Source organism: Lepidochelys kempii, chromosome 25 (assembly GCF_965140265.1).
Source record: "Lepidochelys kempii isolate rLepKem1 chromosome 25, rLepKem1.hap2, whole genome shotgun sequence".
Taxonomy (NCBI): domain Eukaryota; kingdom Metazoa; phylum Chordata; order Testudines; family Cheloniidae; genus Lepidochelys; species Lepidochelys kempii.
In genome coordinates this window covers 5,661,692-5,680,674 of record NC_133280.1, presented here as the reverse complement: position 1 = coordinate 5,680,674, position 18,983 = coordinate 5,661,692, and the positions used below count along the sequence as shown (strand labels likewise).

At 50.3% G+C, this 18,983-nt stretch overlaps 1 protein-coding gene across 1 annotated transcript in view; it reads right to left on the bottom strand.

Annotated features, from left to right (window-relative positions):
- Positions 1–18,720, bottom strand: part of ONECUT3 (one cut homeobox 3) — an 82,597-nt gene extending 63,877 nt beyond the window's left edge. The window contains exon 1 of the mRNA XM_073324147.1: positions 17,703–18,720. Coding sequence (XP_073180248.1) covers positions 17,703–18,720 — 1,018 coding nt within the window. The remainder of the gene's footprint in view (positions 1–17,702) is intronic.
- Positions 18,721–18,983: the final 263 nt, after the last annotated feature.

Sequence of the window (18,983 nt, the reverse complement as noted above, 5' to 3'; positions counted from 1 at the left end):
TGTTTTGTCCGTTATCCCCGGCTGCTCGGGTAGCCACGTTTCCCAACCAAACCCGGATCATGCGAGATAAAGCCATATGAAAATAACGAAAAGCTCCAACCCAGAGCCCCCACCTCTTCTTCAGGCCACTGCTTCCCATACTGAGAACCTCAGACTCTCCTGCCTCGCTGTTTGAACTGAACAAAACGAGAAAATATTGGACTTGTTTTCAAGAGAAAAATCCAATATTCTGTCTGCGATTCCAGCCTCTGTCGCTTTTGATTCGATGGTTATGCTAGGGAAATGCTCCTCGCCCTGCAAATCTACCTCCCTTTCCATGATAGCTGGGGTGGGGGGAGGGAGGGACTGTTCTTTTTAAGCCTCATAATTTGTCATGCCATGAAGCAATTTCTTTGTTGACCATTGCTTAAAGCTGTTCACAGATATCCCCAGACCCCAGGAAGTCTGCCTTGCAACTCTTCCACACCAGTATTTAGGCACCAGCAATGGGGTTTTAATAGACGTATTTTCAAATTAGTTCTGGGGCTTTCAAGACTTATCAGTTAAATGAGCTTTTTCAAATTGATTCAAAGGTCACTCAGAGAGTTTTCTCTTCTCTGTTATCTCTCCCTTAAGGTTTCAGTGGCAATCGGTGAAAATAAAATAAAATAAACCTCACAACCACACAAAGCCAAACAACCTGTAAAAATCTGCACCCCAAAATGACGCAGCACAAAACAATCTGCATTGACTTTAATACAATGTGGAGAATTCGGATCCACTTTTCTGGCACATTTTGGGAATGTGTTTCCTTTTTGAGACAAGCAGTAAATGAAAGGGCTGCTTCAAATAAATGTGACCAACGAGATGAAAGTTTTGGGTGGAATATTTGGGTTTTCAGATTAATACCAAAGCAGGGGAAAACCACGAGTCTTCTCAGGAAACAATGACATTTGAAAAAGCATAGCGTGGATTCTAATTTAAACCAACACACATCAGGCTGAGGGGAAGAAAAGGCTTGAGATCAGATTATTTTTAGGGGGATTGAGCCGATTTCCTTGTGGGGGGGGGAAATTTAATATTTAACTCACAGTAGCTTTTATTGGGCTCCTTCTGGCCACTGTGATCAGCAAACAGAAAATACTTTGGCCCTGGAAGACGGGAGTTTGAAACTAACAAGATAAAATGTACAGAAAAACCTGGGGGCAGATTCGCGGCTCTGGATCCGACCTACGGTGTGTTTACTTGAAGGGAAATGTAGGGCGAATCCTCCGGCGAGACTGACCCAGTCTAAATAAAGAGGTTTCGCTCTTAATTATTTATCAGTTATGGTGAATTATGTTCCAACATTTCTACGGGTCTGATCGGTCTATTTCCACAGCAGTGGGCAGGAAAAGGAGCAGATTTCAGTATTTTATTCTTCCGAGACCGGCATCGGGGCGAAATGGATCCATATCCGCTTGAAAATCGTTTTAAAAAAACACCAGCGAATATTGCTCGTTATTATTTCCCTGAAGAAATCAGCCACCACAGCTGCAAGGGGAGTGGGTGAAAGAAAGAAAGAAAATAGAAAAGTGCGATGTGGGTGAATTGTTTTTTTCAGGCTCGGGGACTCTCGGGTTTGCAATCGGCAGATTTAAAATCTTGGGGCTTATTCCGGCATCTTGTAAATGGCACGAGCGAGGAAACAGGAGCGAAACGTTTCCCACCGTGCGCGCTTGCTGCGGCTCAGCAGCAGATCCCCGCGCCCCGGTTACCTCCGCTTCGCTTTGGCAAATCTCGCCTTCCTTTCTTTTTTGGAAAGTGGATTAAATATTTCACGCCGCCCAGCGACCTTTTCCCTCCAGAGCCGCCAAATTAAAACGTCCAGAAAGCCGGGGGAAATCCCGCCATCAGCCCAGGACCCGGGCTTGCGTTTATTAGGGGCGCATAAAACCTTGGGCTCTCCAGTGCAGCGTCAGCTAATGAAGAAAAGGCCTAATGAAGCGATTCCCGAAGAGCCCGGTTCCTTTTTGGCTGAGCTTATTTCGATCAAAAGTTCAGCGGCGGGGTGGAATGATACAGAGTCGGAACACAGTTCTGGGGCTACCGGGGTACACTGCGACGTAGCTCGGGGGGGTGTGGGGGGGGGCGTGTGATGCATAAAGAATTGCACCGGGAAATAGGAAAATGGCATGAATTATATTAATTAGAATTATATTACAGAATACCTTAATCCGCTTACATATAGCGATCACATTTTTACACACCTGTGCGATGAAGCCCATATTTCAATATAGAATTATAATAAAAAATCTATAAAAGGACAAGAATATATTTCTGGGGTAATGGACCTGTTACGATAAAAAAAAAAAGTGTGTGTCTAGATCTATATAAATGCCATATATATAATGGGTTGCAAATATATAATATATATCTCACATATACACACACACGTTTACATATATATATTAAAACGTGTGTGTGTATATGTGATATATATAAAATTATATATATATAATTTATGTATATATGTAATTTATATATATATCTCACATATACACACAATACACACACGTTTAAATATATATATATATATATAAACGTGTGTGTATATGTGAGAAATATATTTTCAACCCACTGAATGGTCTGTGGTGTGTGTTTTACATATATACACGCCCCATCTCAAACTAAAATGTCTAACATACAGAAGCGCTTGGTATTTGAAAATCTGTTGCAACCCCACCGTTTACGTTTTGCTTGGCCAGCCGGTAGCAATCCGAGATTCCATACACACGAATTGGGTAACTGCGCCCTCGCTATCCGGATGATACTGGGAGACTCGTTTACACCGGCATTCGATCAAAACAGGTGTTTTTCTCCGTTTTCAATGAGTCAAATATCTTTTCAAAAACACCCCCCTCCGCCTGCGCGGACAGCTCCTTCGCGCGCAGCGGGAAGGGGCTCCGGGGTAGGAAATGTAAGAGCGGCTTTCTGGGGCTCGGCTGGTGAAATCCCAAACCCAAAAGGGACTGGATTAGAGAAAATAGGAGTGAACATTACCCTCCTAGAGCACAGGAAGTGGTGTAGGGGGGGGGGCCTCTTTAGGGCCATCGACTCCAATATTTCAGGAGTAGTTGGGTTCACACGGTAATCGGAGTAGCTGCTTATTCCTTTCTTACTCTGTGTGCTGGTTTGTTGGTGTGTAAGCCGGAGGACACACGCCAACAGGGTGTGCTGGGGGTTTTTCAGCTGCAGGGTCAGTCTTTTTTGCCAGTCTTCCCGGTGGGAAAGTGCAGGCAACCCCCCTGGTCTGTCAAAGCGGGCAGAGCCCCTCGGGGCCCCCCCTCCTCTCCCAGCTGGCGGAGCCTGTAGGATACAGCACAGAAATTGACGCCCTTTTGGAAATATTGATCGGAGGCCACCGTTAATTAAAAGCGAAATTCGAAATATGTATCGCTCTGCGTGCATTAGCTCGTCCCCCTCACACACACACACGCACTCTCGTGTGTGCAATAACTGGTCATGTGGAATATTTGATCTAAATCTATGTATCACACACACAGATCACACGCACACGTCTATCCTTTCAATTCCCGTGCAAACGCCCCCCGCGTCACCAGCCCTTACACACACGTGTAGCCAACCGTGCCACAACTTTCAACTGCGGACACACAAGTGTTTCCCGTGGGAAGCCCGCTGGGGTCGAGAGCCTCGCTCGTGTTTCCTGGGGGAGCCCGGTCGTGTGCTGGGTCGAGGTGGCGGCGGTCTGTCTGTGCGCACACGCGTGCCCACATGGCGCGTGTGAGTGTGCGCGCAATAGGCTCGTGTTAACGTTACTCAGTTTCCCCAAGTACCGGCTTTTCCTGGCTGGGAGTTGGTGGTTTTTTTTTCCCCGCGCTGTGCGTGTGTGTTGCTTTGTGGTGCTGACAATCGCCCACCCACGACGTTGCTGCGGCAAGCCCAGAGGTGAACGGAGCATTTTGAAAAGGGGGTTATTATGTCGTATTATATATCATTCGTGAGCTCGGGTAAAGATCCCGCTGGGCTAAAGTGAAGCAGGAAGTAGACATGCATCAGAGTGTTACCAGAGGGAGGTCCGTGAATATTGCTTGCTTTTCTTTCTTTCTTTCTTTCTTTCTTTCTTTCTTTCTTTCTTTCTTTCTTTCTTTCTTTCTTTCTTTCTTTCTTTCTTTCTTTCTTTCTTTCTTTCTTTCTTTCTTTCTTAACTCACGTTTTCCACGTTCTTTCTTTGAAATATGCTAAGTAAAGTATTTCCTTTAATAGAAGCAGGCTTCTCTCCCTTGACAGACTAACCGCTTCCCCTGGCTATGTCTATTTTATGGTAAACGCGCATGAATGTACCGTAGGCTACTGAAGGAATATGTATACATAAACAAAATCAATGCCATTCCCGAGAGTATAAAACACAGAGAGAGAGAGAGCGAGTATATACGTGTATGGGTATATACATGATTTAATGGCATGTGCCATATATAATTATATATACTTCACAATATATGAGTTTAATAGATAGTTACCTAGATATAATTACATAGTTTGCACACACACCGTTTTAATATGTACACAGTACTTCGCTTTCATAGAGGCCTACACCATATCATGTGATCCAATTCACATGCATATATGAGAAGGAACTATGCTGCATGTAAGTAGGAGATCTAAGTTTTGTATAAACGCACACCGCCAGTGTATATTTCTGTAATACGCACATTTCGATGGCTCGCTAATGATTTGCGAATATGACCTGTCAATATATCGAATTTAATTTTTTTCAAGTATTATTCAGTATCATCAACTTCAAAACCACCCTCTTAAAAAGAAACCGGGACAATAAAGAGAACCCAATAAAAAGCCCGGACTATCTCTTTCCAGCACTGGCATTTTAACAAAAAACCCTATTGACTTGCTCATAAATCCGATCTGCAGATCAGATGGTTTAGAAAGCCTTTTTTGATTTCTTGCGTGCAAGTGCATCTCATAGGAGCGGGAGAGAAAACGCCCGATGATTTATTAGCTGAGCGCTAATTCAAGTTAAGGACAAATAAATAAGGAGACGGTGGACTGATTGTGTAGCTCAACGGAAACAACCGTGTTATTGACTTTCCCCCCCCCCGCAATAATAATCGCAAGTGAATTTTCTATTTCTGGGTCTATTAATAAATCTTTAGCCAGAATGGCTTTGATGCTTTTCTGGTAAATCACCCATAGGTGCTGGAACTCGGGGTCCCGGGGGTGCTGCCGCACCTCCTGGCTTGAAATGGTTTCTATCACATCCAGGGTTCAATGGCTCTCAGCACCCCCACTCTACAAATTGTTCCAGCCCCCCTGAAACTCCCTATCGCAGAGAAGCAAAGGGCCGCCGTGACATGACCGATACCTGCCTGTAACCACCAAACCTGCCCACAGAAAAACAAACCAAACTGGAAATGATAGGAACTGTGATGGCATCGGAAATGCATTGTATTGACCTATTGTATTTCAAAACTATCCTTCCACATCAAATTGCAGAGACAGTAACATCGGCATGACTCTACCTAGATATGAATGGGTATTTGTGAACAGGCATACAGACAGAATACGGAGCAAATTCTAGTTTTACGAGGAAGCCCAAAAGTAAAATATAACGCAGACGTAAAATACATTTCCAATTCTCTCGCTCCATAGATGCATATGGAGAGAGGGGGGCGCTGACGGAGAGATATTGAATTGGAAATGTATTTGATTTATGAGTTTGCTTTAAAATTGTGCCCCCCCCCCGGTAAAATGGTAGACACCCTGAAGTATAATCTCTTTCTGCCTCGCTCCTTATTCCCCCCTTTTCAGCTACGGATTTACTTGCCCTGTTAAACCAGCGTTTTCTTTCCTCCACTCCCAGATGTGTGGGGGGTCGAACGGGTGTCTGTCCATATCTGCTCCTGCTGCTTGATGCCCAACTCGGAGTCCGGCCAGCGTTTAGGTTCCGTCACTCGTGGTTTCATTTCGCGTGGCTTACAAACAAACCCACCGCAGAGAGGCTTTTGCTCTTTGCTAGAGAGCAGTGCCGGGGAAACATCCCTACCTGGAGAGAGAAATCGCTTCTGCTTTTAGACTTGTGACACTTTGGCTTCTGAGCAATAGGGGGAGGGAGAGGGGAGATCAGAGACCTGTCGTTTGATATGAAACTATCCTTCACACATGCCTAGATCTTTCGTTATACGATGCTTACAAGCGAATAACACCTTACTACATACAATCCATATCTATATGTAATGATACATATACATGGTGGTCTATCAACCGTCACCAATACAGATCAGCTAGCTAGCTAAATTTTAGCAGAGACATAAATGTAAATCTCTCTCTCTGTGTTACTGACCTCTGTTATTTTCCCCCTCCCAAGGCAAAGGAATCCCACATTCCTTAATGAGTCCACTGCAGGAGTCTATAAATTTCCCTGGCCTGTCTGTATTTTGATGTCTGGCACATCCCGGGCTAGCTGTGTAATAAGCAGTGGTTTGGGACTTCAGGCCTTTTGATGCCAGTTGAGGCTGTGGCTGGGGTGGTTTGGGGCAGGGAGTGGAGAGGGGGCGGGAGGAGCTGCCTTACCAACAGAAAGGCAAAGCCCGGGCTGGGGATCGATACAGCGTCAGTTCAAACCGGCTCTGTGATCCGCTCCCCCACAACGCACAGTGCGGCCAGGGCTGGGTCGGCCAATGGAAGCCACCAGCACCCAGCGCCAGCCGAACCGGAGACCAGCCCCGGGGACAACAAGCTCGGGGGTGCCTTTCTCCGCTGCCCCCCAGCCCAGCCCAGCCCAGCCCACGCCCTGAGCGTGCTTGTAACTGGGCCTGGGGGAGTTGGTGTGACCACGGACTGCTACATTAGTACTTCTGCGGACACACAATGAGATAGATCCCAGAGGGGGAGAGAAAGAGATGAAGGCGAATGATTAGATTTGGGGTTTTCAACAGGGTCCAGCTAAGACCACTGAGGCGTTGAGCGAGTTAACTAAATGAGTAAGTAACTGATAGATAGATAGATAGATAGATAGATAGATAGATAGATAGATAGATAGATAGATAGATAGATAGATAGAAGGGGTGGATGGGGATAGATAGATGAAAGCTTATGCTCAAATAAATTGGTTAGTCTCTAAGGTGCCCCAAGTTCTCCTTTTCTTTTTGCGAATACAGACTAACACGGCTGTTACTCTGAAACCTGTCATAGATAGATAGATAGATAGATAGATAGATAGATAGATAGATAGATAGATAGATAGATAGATAGAAGGGGTGGATGGGGATAGATAGATGAAAGCTTATGCTCAAATAAATTGGTTAGTCTCTAAGGTGCCCCAAGTTCTCCTTTTCTTTTTGCGAATACAGACTAACACGGCTGTTACTCTGAAACCTGTCATAGATAGATAGATAGATAGATAGATAGATAGATAGATAGATAGATAGATAGATAGATAGATAGATAGATAGATAGATGTGTATGGGGCTAGAGAGATCGATTGATCCATGTGTAAGTGGACAGACAGATGATACATAAAGTGTGTATGGGGGTGGGGGAAGATATTTTTTTTCGGAAATGTTAAATATGCTGCATGGAAAACACCCCAGTGTGGATTAGGCCGCTCCTCCACACTGCTTATGGCTATTTACAGGCTTCGGCCCTGCCTAGCTCTCTACTGGGCACTGAAACAGGCAAGTGGGAAGGCATCTGTGGCTGAGATCAAAGGCAGAAGCTTCCTTGCTCTTTAAGGAACCACTGGTGGTTCTTATGGGCCGGGGGCTGCTTCTGGCCTTCCTGCTGAGCACCCTGCCCCCCACCCCCTGCCCCCAGAGGGGCATCCTGGGGGGAGGTGTGTGACTGGGAAATGCAGCTGTAGCGAAGAACTACAGGACAAAAGACGAGCAGCTAAGGGCCTGACTCTGTGTGCCTGTGAGGGGCGGAGGGGAGCAGAGGCCCCGGTTATTGGAGACACACTGCCCGACCTACACAGTCATCTGTGGACACAGACGTCCATCCACACGGAGGTTAACACTGGCCACTGCCCTCTGTGCGGATGTCCTGACAGAACCCCGGTTACTTCCATGGGCTTCGGCTTCGGCACTAGGGGTGCTTTCAACTGCGAGACCTTTCCCCCCCCCCACCCTTGGGTTGTTGGAAAGCCCCCTCCCCTGGCACCTTAGCTGGGCGACCTGCCCGCCACTGCTAATCTCCAGCGCACAGGGGCCCCAGTTCTCCAGTTCGCCTTTGGAGGCTCGGTTACAGGAGCGAGGGCCCTGCCTCCTGCCGTGGGCCCCGTGCAGAGCTGCGCCCCTAAGGCGATCCCCGGCGAAGGGGGTTCAGACAGACTGTGGGAGGTGAGCACGTGTGAACATCTCCTCTCATTCTGGTTCGTCGCAGCATCAGAGCCCCCACCCTCTGCTCACCCATCCGTCTCCTGGGACTTATCTCCAGACCCGGAACCTCTGAGCGGCTTCAAAGCAAATTAATCCATCGGCCAGGGTCCAGGTTTTCTTCCTTTCCATCCCAATGCAGAAGGGCCCCTCCCAAGGAATCTATTGCCAAGGGCATGCTGGGTTCGAGTCCCTCTCGGTGTAAGATCGGATCCCTTCAGAGGGGGGGTCTTGATACAATAGCCAGGGGGAGATTCCCCATTGGCCACAACACACAGTGCCCACGTTTAGTCTCGGGAAGCCCCCGGATGTTGGACATCGGTATCATCCGTGGGTCCAGACAGATGGGGTGGGGCCCTTTTGAGAGGGGACGTAGCTATTTCCTGCCAGAGCCTCAGGCCGTGTAAACCAGAATAAGTCTGTTAACTCACACCAGGTGCGGATCTAGCCCAATAACTACTTGTACTTGTTTCCCTCCTGCCACGCCCATACAGTCCAACTGACCATCCCTAAAACAACCGGCTCCGTGGGGCAGAGGGGTATAAGGCCTGACCTCGGTATAAAGTAATCTCCGCTCTCAAATATATTTTCCTGTAACATGTGTGACAAATAGAACATACATGACAGGATAGCATTCGAGGAGCGGACGGGATGAGGAGGGTTGTTAATTTCATAGGGGTGGTGTAATGCAGGGATGGGGTGGGAGTGAATTATGATCACACCGGGAGCCAGCTGTGGATTTTGGTGGTTCCGCCTAACTTGATTTTCGGATTGTTTTAAACATTAGAAGGCGCCCCCAGAGCTTGACATTTGGGTTCTAAAGATCGAAACAAATGCACAGAGAAAATGCCATGTCGTCTGGACGTTCATTAAGGATGACCTGGAAAATTCACTTGAGGTTTTCCCACAGAATACATTTCCAAATGTACCCTGATGAAACCATCCTACAATTGCCATGCTGCACAACTCGGATTCACACCTGCAAGTGCACACACAAAGGCACGCGCGCACACACACGTGTTCTCTGTGCGTAACATTCTTCTCCGTGTCTGTTCCGTGCTGGCCTGCACGAATGTTCACATTTCGTTTACACTTACGGAAATGTTTCTTCTTACCGTCTCGACTCACGTTGTTCGCAGTGTTGGTCCCAGGATCTGAGAGAGACAAGGCGGGGGATGGCATGTCTTTATTGGACCAACTTCTGTTGGCGACAGAGATTACATCTTCCTCAAGCCTTGCAGCTTGTCTCTTTCACCAGCAGAAGCTGGTCCAATATAAGGGTATTACCACCCCCACCTTTTCTCTCTTACACACGCACACATGCGCACATATTCACATACACATCCATATGTGCACACTCAGAAAGTACACACGTATGCCCAACAGAGAGAACTTCCACACTGCTCAGCCTCTGTGTGTGTCTGTATCCTTGGGTCTTAGGCTCCGCGTCTTTGTGGGTCTGTTGCAAGTGAATCTGCTTCTGGAGGAGGGGGGTGGACTTGTGTCTCTGTGGAACTGCGCTATACCTGTGTGTGAGCGCTTGGGCGGTTGTATCTGGGAGCCCTGCTCTTTGTGCATGTGTGTTTCTCTCTGTGTGCCCCGAGGCAGGTGAGTGCCAGGGTGGCTGTGTGGGGGTACACCCAAGGCATCCATGCCCAGAACACATGCACCTACCCCCAGGACTACCCAGGGTCCCACTCTCCCCTTATCCCCCACCCCTCTCTTCCTAAGCAGAGTCTGAATCTGACCGAGGCAGGGAAGTGCGGAGAGGTAGAGAAGACAGAAGTTTGAAAGGGGTCTTTCGGGGGGAAGATTTCCACGAGACAGGCAGAGGTAGAGATGGATGGGCAGGCGAGCGAAGTGTCCATCGGGCTAAAAGAAACCGACCACCCATGGGGCGGGGGGGAACAGCCGCAGCTAGACACACACACCCCGAGCCACCTCTCCTCCAGTCGCTCTGGCCAGGAGTCCAACCTGCTTTGGCAGTGGAGACGAACCTGGCAAGCTGGCTCCCCCGCAAGCCAAACAAACCCCCCGGCTGGCGCTGGGAGCCGCGGCTGGGACCAGGGATGTGTTCGAGCCCGGCTGGATAATTAATGCTTCCACATTGGCCAGGCGCTGCGGCCTGAAGGGGGAACTGGAGTGGAAAGAAGAGAAAGGCACCAACAGACATTTTATAGGCGGCCCAGCTTGTTTATTGATCTTCTATTTACTGACTCTAACTCATACACCAGGATGGACTCCTGAACCCGGCCCAGGGCCTGCCCCGCTCGCTGCAAAGCTCCCGCTCCCCCCAAATGGCAGAGCCCCCTTCCCTTCCCGGGGACTGGTCCCCCGGCGGCGGGCGCGGGGCAGGTCTGGAGGGAGAGGCCTGGTAGATGGAAACCCCCCGCGCAGCTTCCTTCTGCTGGGGAGGCGTTAAAGGGGCCGGTTTCACGCACTTCCCCGGGGCTGGGTGACTCCCAGGGTCTGTGTCCGGCTCGCCCGTCCTTCCCCTTCGTTCACTATTTGTATTAGGTAAATTGTCTCCTCCCATCTATCTCTCTCTACCTATCTATCTATCTATCTATCTATCTATCTATCTATCTATCTATCCCCATCCACCCCATCTATCAACACCAACACACCCCAGACCCCACTGTGTCTCTCTCCGTCACGACCAATAAACACCCCACTCTGCCTCCCCCTGTCACGACCAAAACACCCCACTCTGCCTCCCTCTGTCACGACCAAAACACCCCACTCTGCCTCCCTCTGTCACTACCAAAACACCCCACTCTGCCTCCCTCTGTCACGACCAAAACACCCCACTCTGCCTCCCTCTGTCACGACCAATAAACACCCCACTCTGCCTCCCCCTGTCACGACCAAAACACCCCACTCTGCCTCCCTCTGTCACGACCAAAACACCCCACTCTGCCTCCCTCTGTCACGACCAAAACACCCCACTCTGCCTCCCTCTGTCACGACCAAAACACCCCACTCTGCCTCCCCCTGCCACGTCCAATAAACACCCCACTCTGCCTCCCTCTGTCACGTCCAATAAACACCCCACTCTGCCTCCCTCTGTCACCAATACACACCCCACTGTGGCTCCTTTTGTTACCACCAACATACATCCCACTGTGCCTCCCTCCGTCACAACCAGTAAACATCTCATTGTGACTGCATCTGTCACCACCAATACACATCCCATTGTGCCTCAGGGTGTCACCACCAATACGCATCCTACTGTGCCTCTGTCAGTCATCACCAACACACACCCCACTACACCTGTCTCTGTCACCACCATCACACCCTCAACTGCGCCTCCCCCTGTCACCACCAGTACACACCCCGCTTTGCCTCCCTGTCAGCACCAAGACACAACCCACTGTGCTTCCCTCTGTCACCACCAAAATACACACCACTTTGCACCTGTCTGTCACCATCAGTAGACAACCCCCTGCATGTGCCTGTCACAACCAATAGACAACCCACTCTGCCTCCCTCTGTCACCACCAATACACACCCCACTCTGCCTCCCTCCGTCACCACCACCAAAACACACCCTTCTAGGCGCCCCTCTGTGACCACCACTAACATATACCCCACTAAGCCTCCCTCTGTCACCGCCACCAACACACCCCACTCTGCCTCCCTCTGTCACCACCAAGACACCCCCTGTGCCACCCTCTGTCACCAGCAGAACACACCCCACTGTGTCTTTCTCACACCACGAATACACCCCCTGTGCCACCCTCTGTCACCACCAATGCACACCCCACCCTGCATCTGTCTGTCACCGCCAATGCACACCATCTGTGCCTCCCTCTGTCACCACCAAGACACACCCCACTGTGCCTCCCTCTGTCACCACCAATGCACACCCCACCCTGCATCTGTCTGTCACCGCCAATGCACACCATCTGTGCCTCCCTCTGTCACCACCAAGACACACCCCACTGTGCCTCCCTCTGTCACCACCAATGCACACCCCACCCTGCATCTGTCTGTCACCGCCAATGCACACCATCTGTGCCTCCCTCTGTCACCACCAAGACACACCCCACTGTGCCTCCCTCTGTCACCACCAATGCACACCCCACCCTGCATCTGTCTGTCACCGCCAATGCACACCATCTGTGCCTCCCTCTGTCACCACCAAGGCACACCCCAACTCTCCATCTACCCTTCTTTCCTTCTGCCTCCCACTCTCCGCCCACATCTAACTCCCTCCTTTCTCCTTGGGTTGCTGTGCTCAGTTGGGTCTTTCTTCCCTTTAGCTACAAGTGGCAGGCGACAGATCGGTGCCTGAACCCCGCCACATTCGTTCCTTGCTGCCTTCCCGCCCTGCCCCGATTGCGGGTCTCGCCCCAAGCACCCGGCTCGCCCCTCGGCCCGGGGTCCGCGGCCACCCCGGGGGGCGAGGGGGAGGCTGTCGGGTCGCGCTGAGCTCTGGCCCGGGGCAGAGGGGAAATAGAGATTCCCAAGCGCCTCGTGTGTCCCGGCTCGAAGGGGCCTCGCTGCCTACCCCCCGGGATCTGGAATATCTCGATCCCCTGTTTGCAATTTCCCCAGCCCGGTGCAATGTCTGTTGCTTTGTACTTTGGCTCCGCTGTTGATTTTCTATACCCTGTAGCTCGCAGCTCTCAGCCACGTGTGATTCAATGTCACAGCCCCCCCCCCCCCCCAATGTAGGTGTGCTCTGGAGCGGCGATTTAAACAATATTTGAAGGCCGTTAAACAAACGCAATGGGGCGGGGGTGCCGGTGATGAACTGGGGACAGTAACTCGAAGGCATCGATTGGCGTGCCGCCCCCTCCCCCCGACCAAGTCCTCTTGCCATATAATGGCGCTTTTTAGAGGCAATCAGGGTAATGTGTGCCAGGCGCATGCAGACGATATGCAGATCAGCCTCGGGGGAAGCAAAGCCAGGAGGGACAAAAGTCACTACTGCTGAACAAAAGAATAAAACAACCTCACGGCCAACCGACCGACCGACCAGAAAACACGGGGGAAATCCGTAGAAACGGAAACAACCCCTGGGGGCGGGGGGACGTGCTTCTCCACCGCAGGTCGATCTCCCGCTCAGCGGGCACGATCCCTGCTCCTGCCTTTGCACACTCATGTGCCCGTAACATACACGCATAGGTAGTCACGCTAAGCCCCACTGGCCTCCATGGGAACTTTGGCAGTACTAGGAATGCAGAATGAAGCTCTAGATGGGTGTGTTCTTTTATACCCCCCCCCCAATACCTGGTGCACGGTCTAATCTGTCTAGCCAGCGTTTGACATATAGGAACTTGGGTTCTCTTTCCCCCCCACCCAAACAAGTACCAAATCAGTAACTCTCTTTCAGCCCTTCCTTTCTTGAGCCCGACAATTATTCCAACATCGTTTTGAAATCACGCGCAGGGGAAAGGTGCCCTTTGAAATTACACCCTCGCCCTCTAAGTACACAATGCCTCTGCCGCGCGCTGGCTGCCATTTTCAGCGACTCCGTGTCTCACCCTTTTTAGAACTGGTTAATAAGCTCTCCCCAGATCCCTTGCACATCCCCAAATCCGCTGGCAGAGTGTCCCCAAACGCAGACAAAGACAATCCCTTCCCTAGCTGATCGACAAATGCCATTTGCAAGAGAGCCATTCCATTTCGCCTTTGGGTTGCGATTTTCATATTCTAGTTTCCAGAAACACCCAGTGAGTTTTACTTGTTTGCTTAAACGACATGGCACTTTCCTGCTAATTTGGAAACAAACCAAAACCTTCACGAAAAAAACAAACAAACAAAAAAACCCCTTTCTTAGAATTGTCGTGTATATTTACAACTCATGGCATTTACTATGATGCAGGATTTTCAAAGAATATCAGGGTTGGAAGGGACCTCAGGAGGTCACCTAGTCCAGCCCCCTGCTCAAAGCAAAGCATTTTGGTTGTAATCCCCCTTCTTTCGTGTGTTTTATTTTAGGTATGTAACATACCTGATATTTAAATGTTTGATATTTCTGAGTCATGCAATACAGACGTGCTCATTTCCTCTCGCTGTATTATATATGTAACATACCTGGTATTTTAAAATCCAGTGCAACATTTTGCATATCTTGCACCACATCTTTTCCTTTGAGCAGGACTATATTCTAATATATGCAACAGAGACGGTCGTTAAACGTGTATCCGACAGATTTTGATTTAAATCAATTAAAATCACCCAGGGCAAATGACCTCCTAGTTCCCCCCCAAAGTTTATAGAGGAACTCGAAACCTCATTTCAACTCAAAATTCAGAAAAGGGTTTCAGAACACAACGCTAAAGAGTGACCATGTTCCAACAATATTGTGAGTTCATTTAGTGGAGGGTTTTTGTTGAGTCTTTTAGGTAAAATCCACGGCCATATGTCTACTCACAGACTCCCCCTTGAATCGTCCAGCTTTGAATTTGTTTTTTTTTTTATTTTGGTGAGTCAGAAATAAAACAACCAACTGCTCAATTAGACTGAACAACGGGGGTACTTAAAAAGCCAATTGTGGCACTGTTTAAATCTTTATTTACCAGAACCTTGTAAAGGCAGGAACAATTTGCATTCTATTAACTGCTTTTCAATAGGGCATCGACTGGAACTAAAGGATGCCACTATCTTGCCCTAATTAAAGAGCAACTGAATTACACTAAATACATATGAATACTACTATCCCCCCATAAATAACCCCAGACATCTTGCTATAGGTGGGGAGTGCTTCATCCCATTCGCCCAGGCTCTGTTAGGATCTGCTTGGAGCTCAGATACACTGACACTAGATGGCCCACAGGTCATGCGGAATTTTGTTTCAATAACCCAATCCACCCCCTTTGAGCCCACCAGACACAAAATATCCATAAGAACGGCCCTACTGGGTCAGACCCATGATCCATCTAGCCCAGTCTCCTGTCTGGCCGTGGCCGGTGCCAGGTGCTTCAGAGGGAACTAACAGAACCGGGCAGTTTCCAATGATTTATCCCCCCTGTAGTCCAGTCCCAGCGTCTGGCGGTTCTGAAGTCCAGACCAGAGGACTTGCTTGTTATCTAGTCTATGAAGCAACCCTGTTCCCTTAGCAGCAAGGCAGGTGGGTTACAGGACACGGGGAAATAAAATGGTCAGAAGCAATATTGAGTATACAGAACGGGGGGAGGGGGTTGCGGAGGGGGGGGTGAGTGCAGGTGTGTATAGCATCCCCATGGCTGCCACGGCCGAGGGCATCTTATTTCAGCATGTCTAGAAATACTCCTGAGACTGCAGAGAACCCCGAGCCCCTGTGGAAAATGTTCTCTCCACACAACGAAGAGAGAAAGCGAAAGTCGATGATACACAGGGAGGTTTTCATCTTACTTGTGGATATATGAAAGAGATCACTGTGTTTCCATATGTAGGAAATCGATCTGGGTAAATATATTTCACCTTGTATTCCATGCGAACAACAGGAGAATTGCATCTGTGCTTAGGTGGCATTATAAATGATCATACAGCATAAAACCCACGGTTCTGTTATGCAGACACACAAGCAGAAGAGAAAGAAACTGTCTCTGTTTGTCTTGACATATCTAAGGAGACATATATGTGTATGCAGAACAGAGAGGAATACTTAGCCACACTTTGCCTTCATACTGTATCATTTATAAACACACAACGACTATGAGTGTGAGTGTGAGTGTGTATACAGAATGTGTGTGTATAATGTACATAACACATGATGCATATAAATATGCATATACAGTTATAATACACGTTTCATGGGACTGTATGTTTAGCTGTATGCATCATGTATGATCTATATTATACAGAACGTGTGTAGGTATTTTTCTAGACAGCCATATTTATAATCATGAAATTCACACCGGGCTTTAGACTGGACTCCTGAGTTTCACTCTCGCGGGGGTGGTGGTGGGGAGGGGAATGCGGAGAAATGCTATCAGCGTAATGTTTAACCTAAATCTTAACCCAGAGAACCAGACCCCACCTCTCCCAGGGTATACAGACATGCTTCAGAGTTTACAGTTCGGTCTCTGGGGTCTCTCTGTTCAGTATTATAGTGCCCTGGAGCGCAAGAGGCAAAGTGTCCTGTCCCCCTGTCCTAAAACCAGGCCTTTCCTCCCGCTTCCGTGTGGGTGCATTTATTTTTCGGTGACTGTCCATTCATTTAAAATACAGTCAGGACTGAGTCAGCATCTGAGCCGTGATGGTTTGGGTACCCTCGGTTTCAGAGCCAGACAGCAGCATCTCCCTGCTAGCAAAGCCCCCTTTGCTTGCAAAAGAAAACCAGACTGGGAGAGGACCGCGTCAGATAGATCCCAAATGCAAATCATTGCCCGGGCGATAGAGAATTGATTGGCGGTGCCATTTGTAAAATGAAGGAGCTATCATATTGATCCATTGGGAAGGAGAGGGAGGAGGGGAACAGCTGAGTTTTGACTCATTCAGCAGCATGAAGAAGCAGGCCTTGGGGGTTTCTGTGCATACAGACCTTTTAGACCTGGCTGGGGTAACTGATTTACCGCTATGTATTTAGGGTGGCGAATCCAGCTCAGTATTAAGCCCTTCCAATGGAGCAAAAAAAGCTGAGAAAAGCAGGTAGGTAGCTAAATAGCTGGGTAGAGATAGATAGACAGACAGAGAGACAGAGAGAGAGGGTGTCTGAGGATAGATAGGTAGATAGATAGAAGGGGTGTATGAGGATAGATAGATAGATAGAAGGGGTGTATGTGAATAGATAGATAGATAGATAGATAGATAGATAGATAGATAGATAGATAGATAGATAGATAGATAGGGTGTATGTGAATAGATAGATAGATAGATAGATAGATAGATAGATAGATAGATAGATAGATAGATAGATAGATAGATAGATAGATAGATAGATAGATAGATAGAGAGGAGTCTAAGTAACCTATAGGATCTGCACCCCTGATCCCTTTGACCTAGGATCTTTATATTTCAGACTGGTCGGAGGGAGGGATTTTGAGGAGGGGGAAAGGATGAGGTTTATGATAAATATGATTTCCTTTTCATGCGATCTGTTAAAGACTTGAAACAACCGATAACACACACACAAAGAGAGGGAGAGAGAGGAAAAATAAAGGATACAGCTACCCAGTGCAGAGCCTTGAAAGGAGAGCACACCGTGTGTGTGTGTGTGTGTCCAAAGAGAAGCACGGATTGGATTTTTGCAATGTGTGTACCGATGTGTCACACCTCTGCTGCGCGTGCAGAGGGTGCCCGTGCAGACCCGCACCGGTCCTTCGGGGTTTCTAGTGCCGCCAGCAATCCCCCCTGCACAGACCCATGCCTCTAACACCCCCGCCCCCTCTGCCCCCCTACCTGCGAGCCTCAGCGCCGACATCCTCTGAAATTCAGGCTCCTGCAGCCACTTCCACATCCTCCGGAAGGTCTCCCGGCCGGACTTGAGCTTACTCCAGGGTTTGGGGTTCCTCAGGAGGTCGGACAGGGTGCCCTGAGACCTGCACAAGATCCTCTGGGCAAAGATGGCCTGGGGGATGCTGTACCGCTTCAGCTCCGCCGTGATCCTCTGCGCCACCTCCTTGGTGTTGATCTCCTCCACCTGCCCGGAGCTGCCGGCCTGCGAGCCCGAGGCGGACGCCTGCCTCTCCCGCTCGCCCAGCAGGGAGCCGTTGGGCTGGCCGTGGTGGTGCCCGTGAGGGTGCATGCCGTTCAGAGGGGGCATCATGCCGGCGCCCCCAGCCCCCAGCCCCCGGGCTAGGTGCTCCTCGCTCCGGGAGAGCATGGCCGCGTGGGAGTCGAAGCCGCTGGGGGAGAGCATCTTCTCGCTGGCCAGGTGCCCCCCGGGGCCGTAGGGGGCCAGCGGCTGCTGCGCGTTGTGCAAGGGGCCCAGGCCGTTGGGCAGCGGGGAGAGGGGCTGCCCCATGGCCGGCATGTCCTTGGGGTAGTGGCCGTAGAGGTTGCCCATGGAGGAGAGGCTCCTCTCGTCCCGCATGAGGGTGAAGCTGCCGCTGACGCTGGCGGGCAGGCGTTGGTGCGGGTGATGATGCGGGTGGTGGAACTTGTCCGAGACGGTGGAGATGGGGGGCAGGTGCTGCAGCGGGGTCAGGGTGGTGTAGGTGCTGCTCAGGCTCATGCCCGAGGGGGACTCGCACGCCATGCTCATGGCCGGGTGCAGGGGGCCCCCCAGGCTGTGCTCCGGCCGGTAGTCCCCGGCGCCTTCCAGGATCGAGGCCATGCTGGGCACCACGGCCGGCCGCCCGTGGGGGACCAGGTTCCGGTGGGCGGCCGGCCGGCCGTGGGCAGGGCTCATCAGCTCCCCGGCCTGCGAGTGGGGCACCCCGTGCAGGCTGCCCAGGCTCTCCATGGTAAGTTCCATGCTGGCCCCCCCCCCCGCCGCCGCCGCCGCCCGCGCTGCCCGGCTTAATTCAGAGCCATCGACCCGCCCCCCGCTCGCAGTCAATCCAGCATGGTTTGCTGGGGCGCCTGGCCTCCCTCCCGCGCGCCGGGCTGCCCCCCCTCCCGCCCCCACCCCCTCGCCATACAACGCCCGGCCTCAGTGGGTGCGCGCCGCTCGCCCGGGCTCTCCCCCGGCCGCTGGCAGTGGCAGCCCGGGCTCTCCGCGCTCTGCGGCCGGCGCCG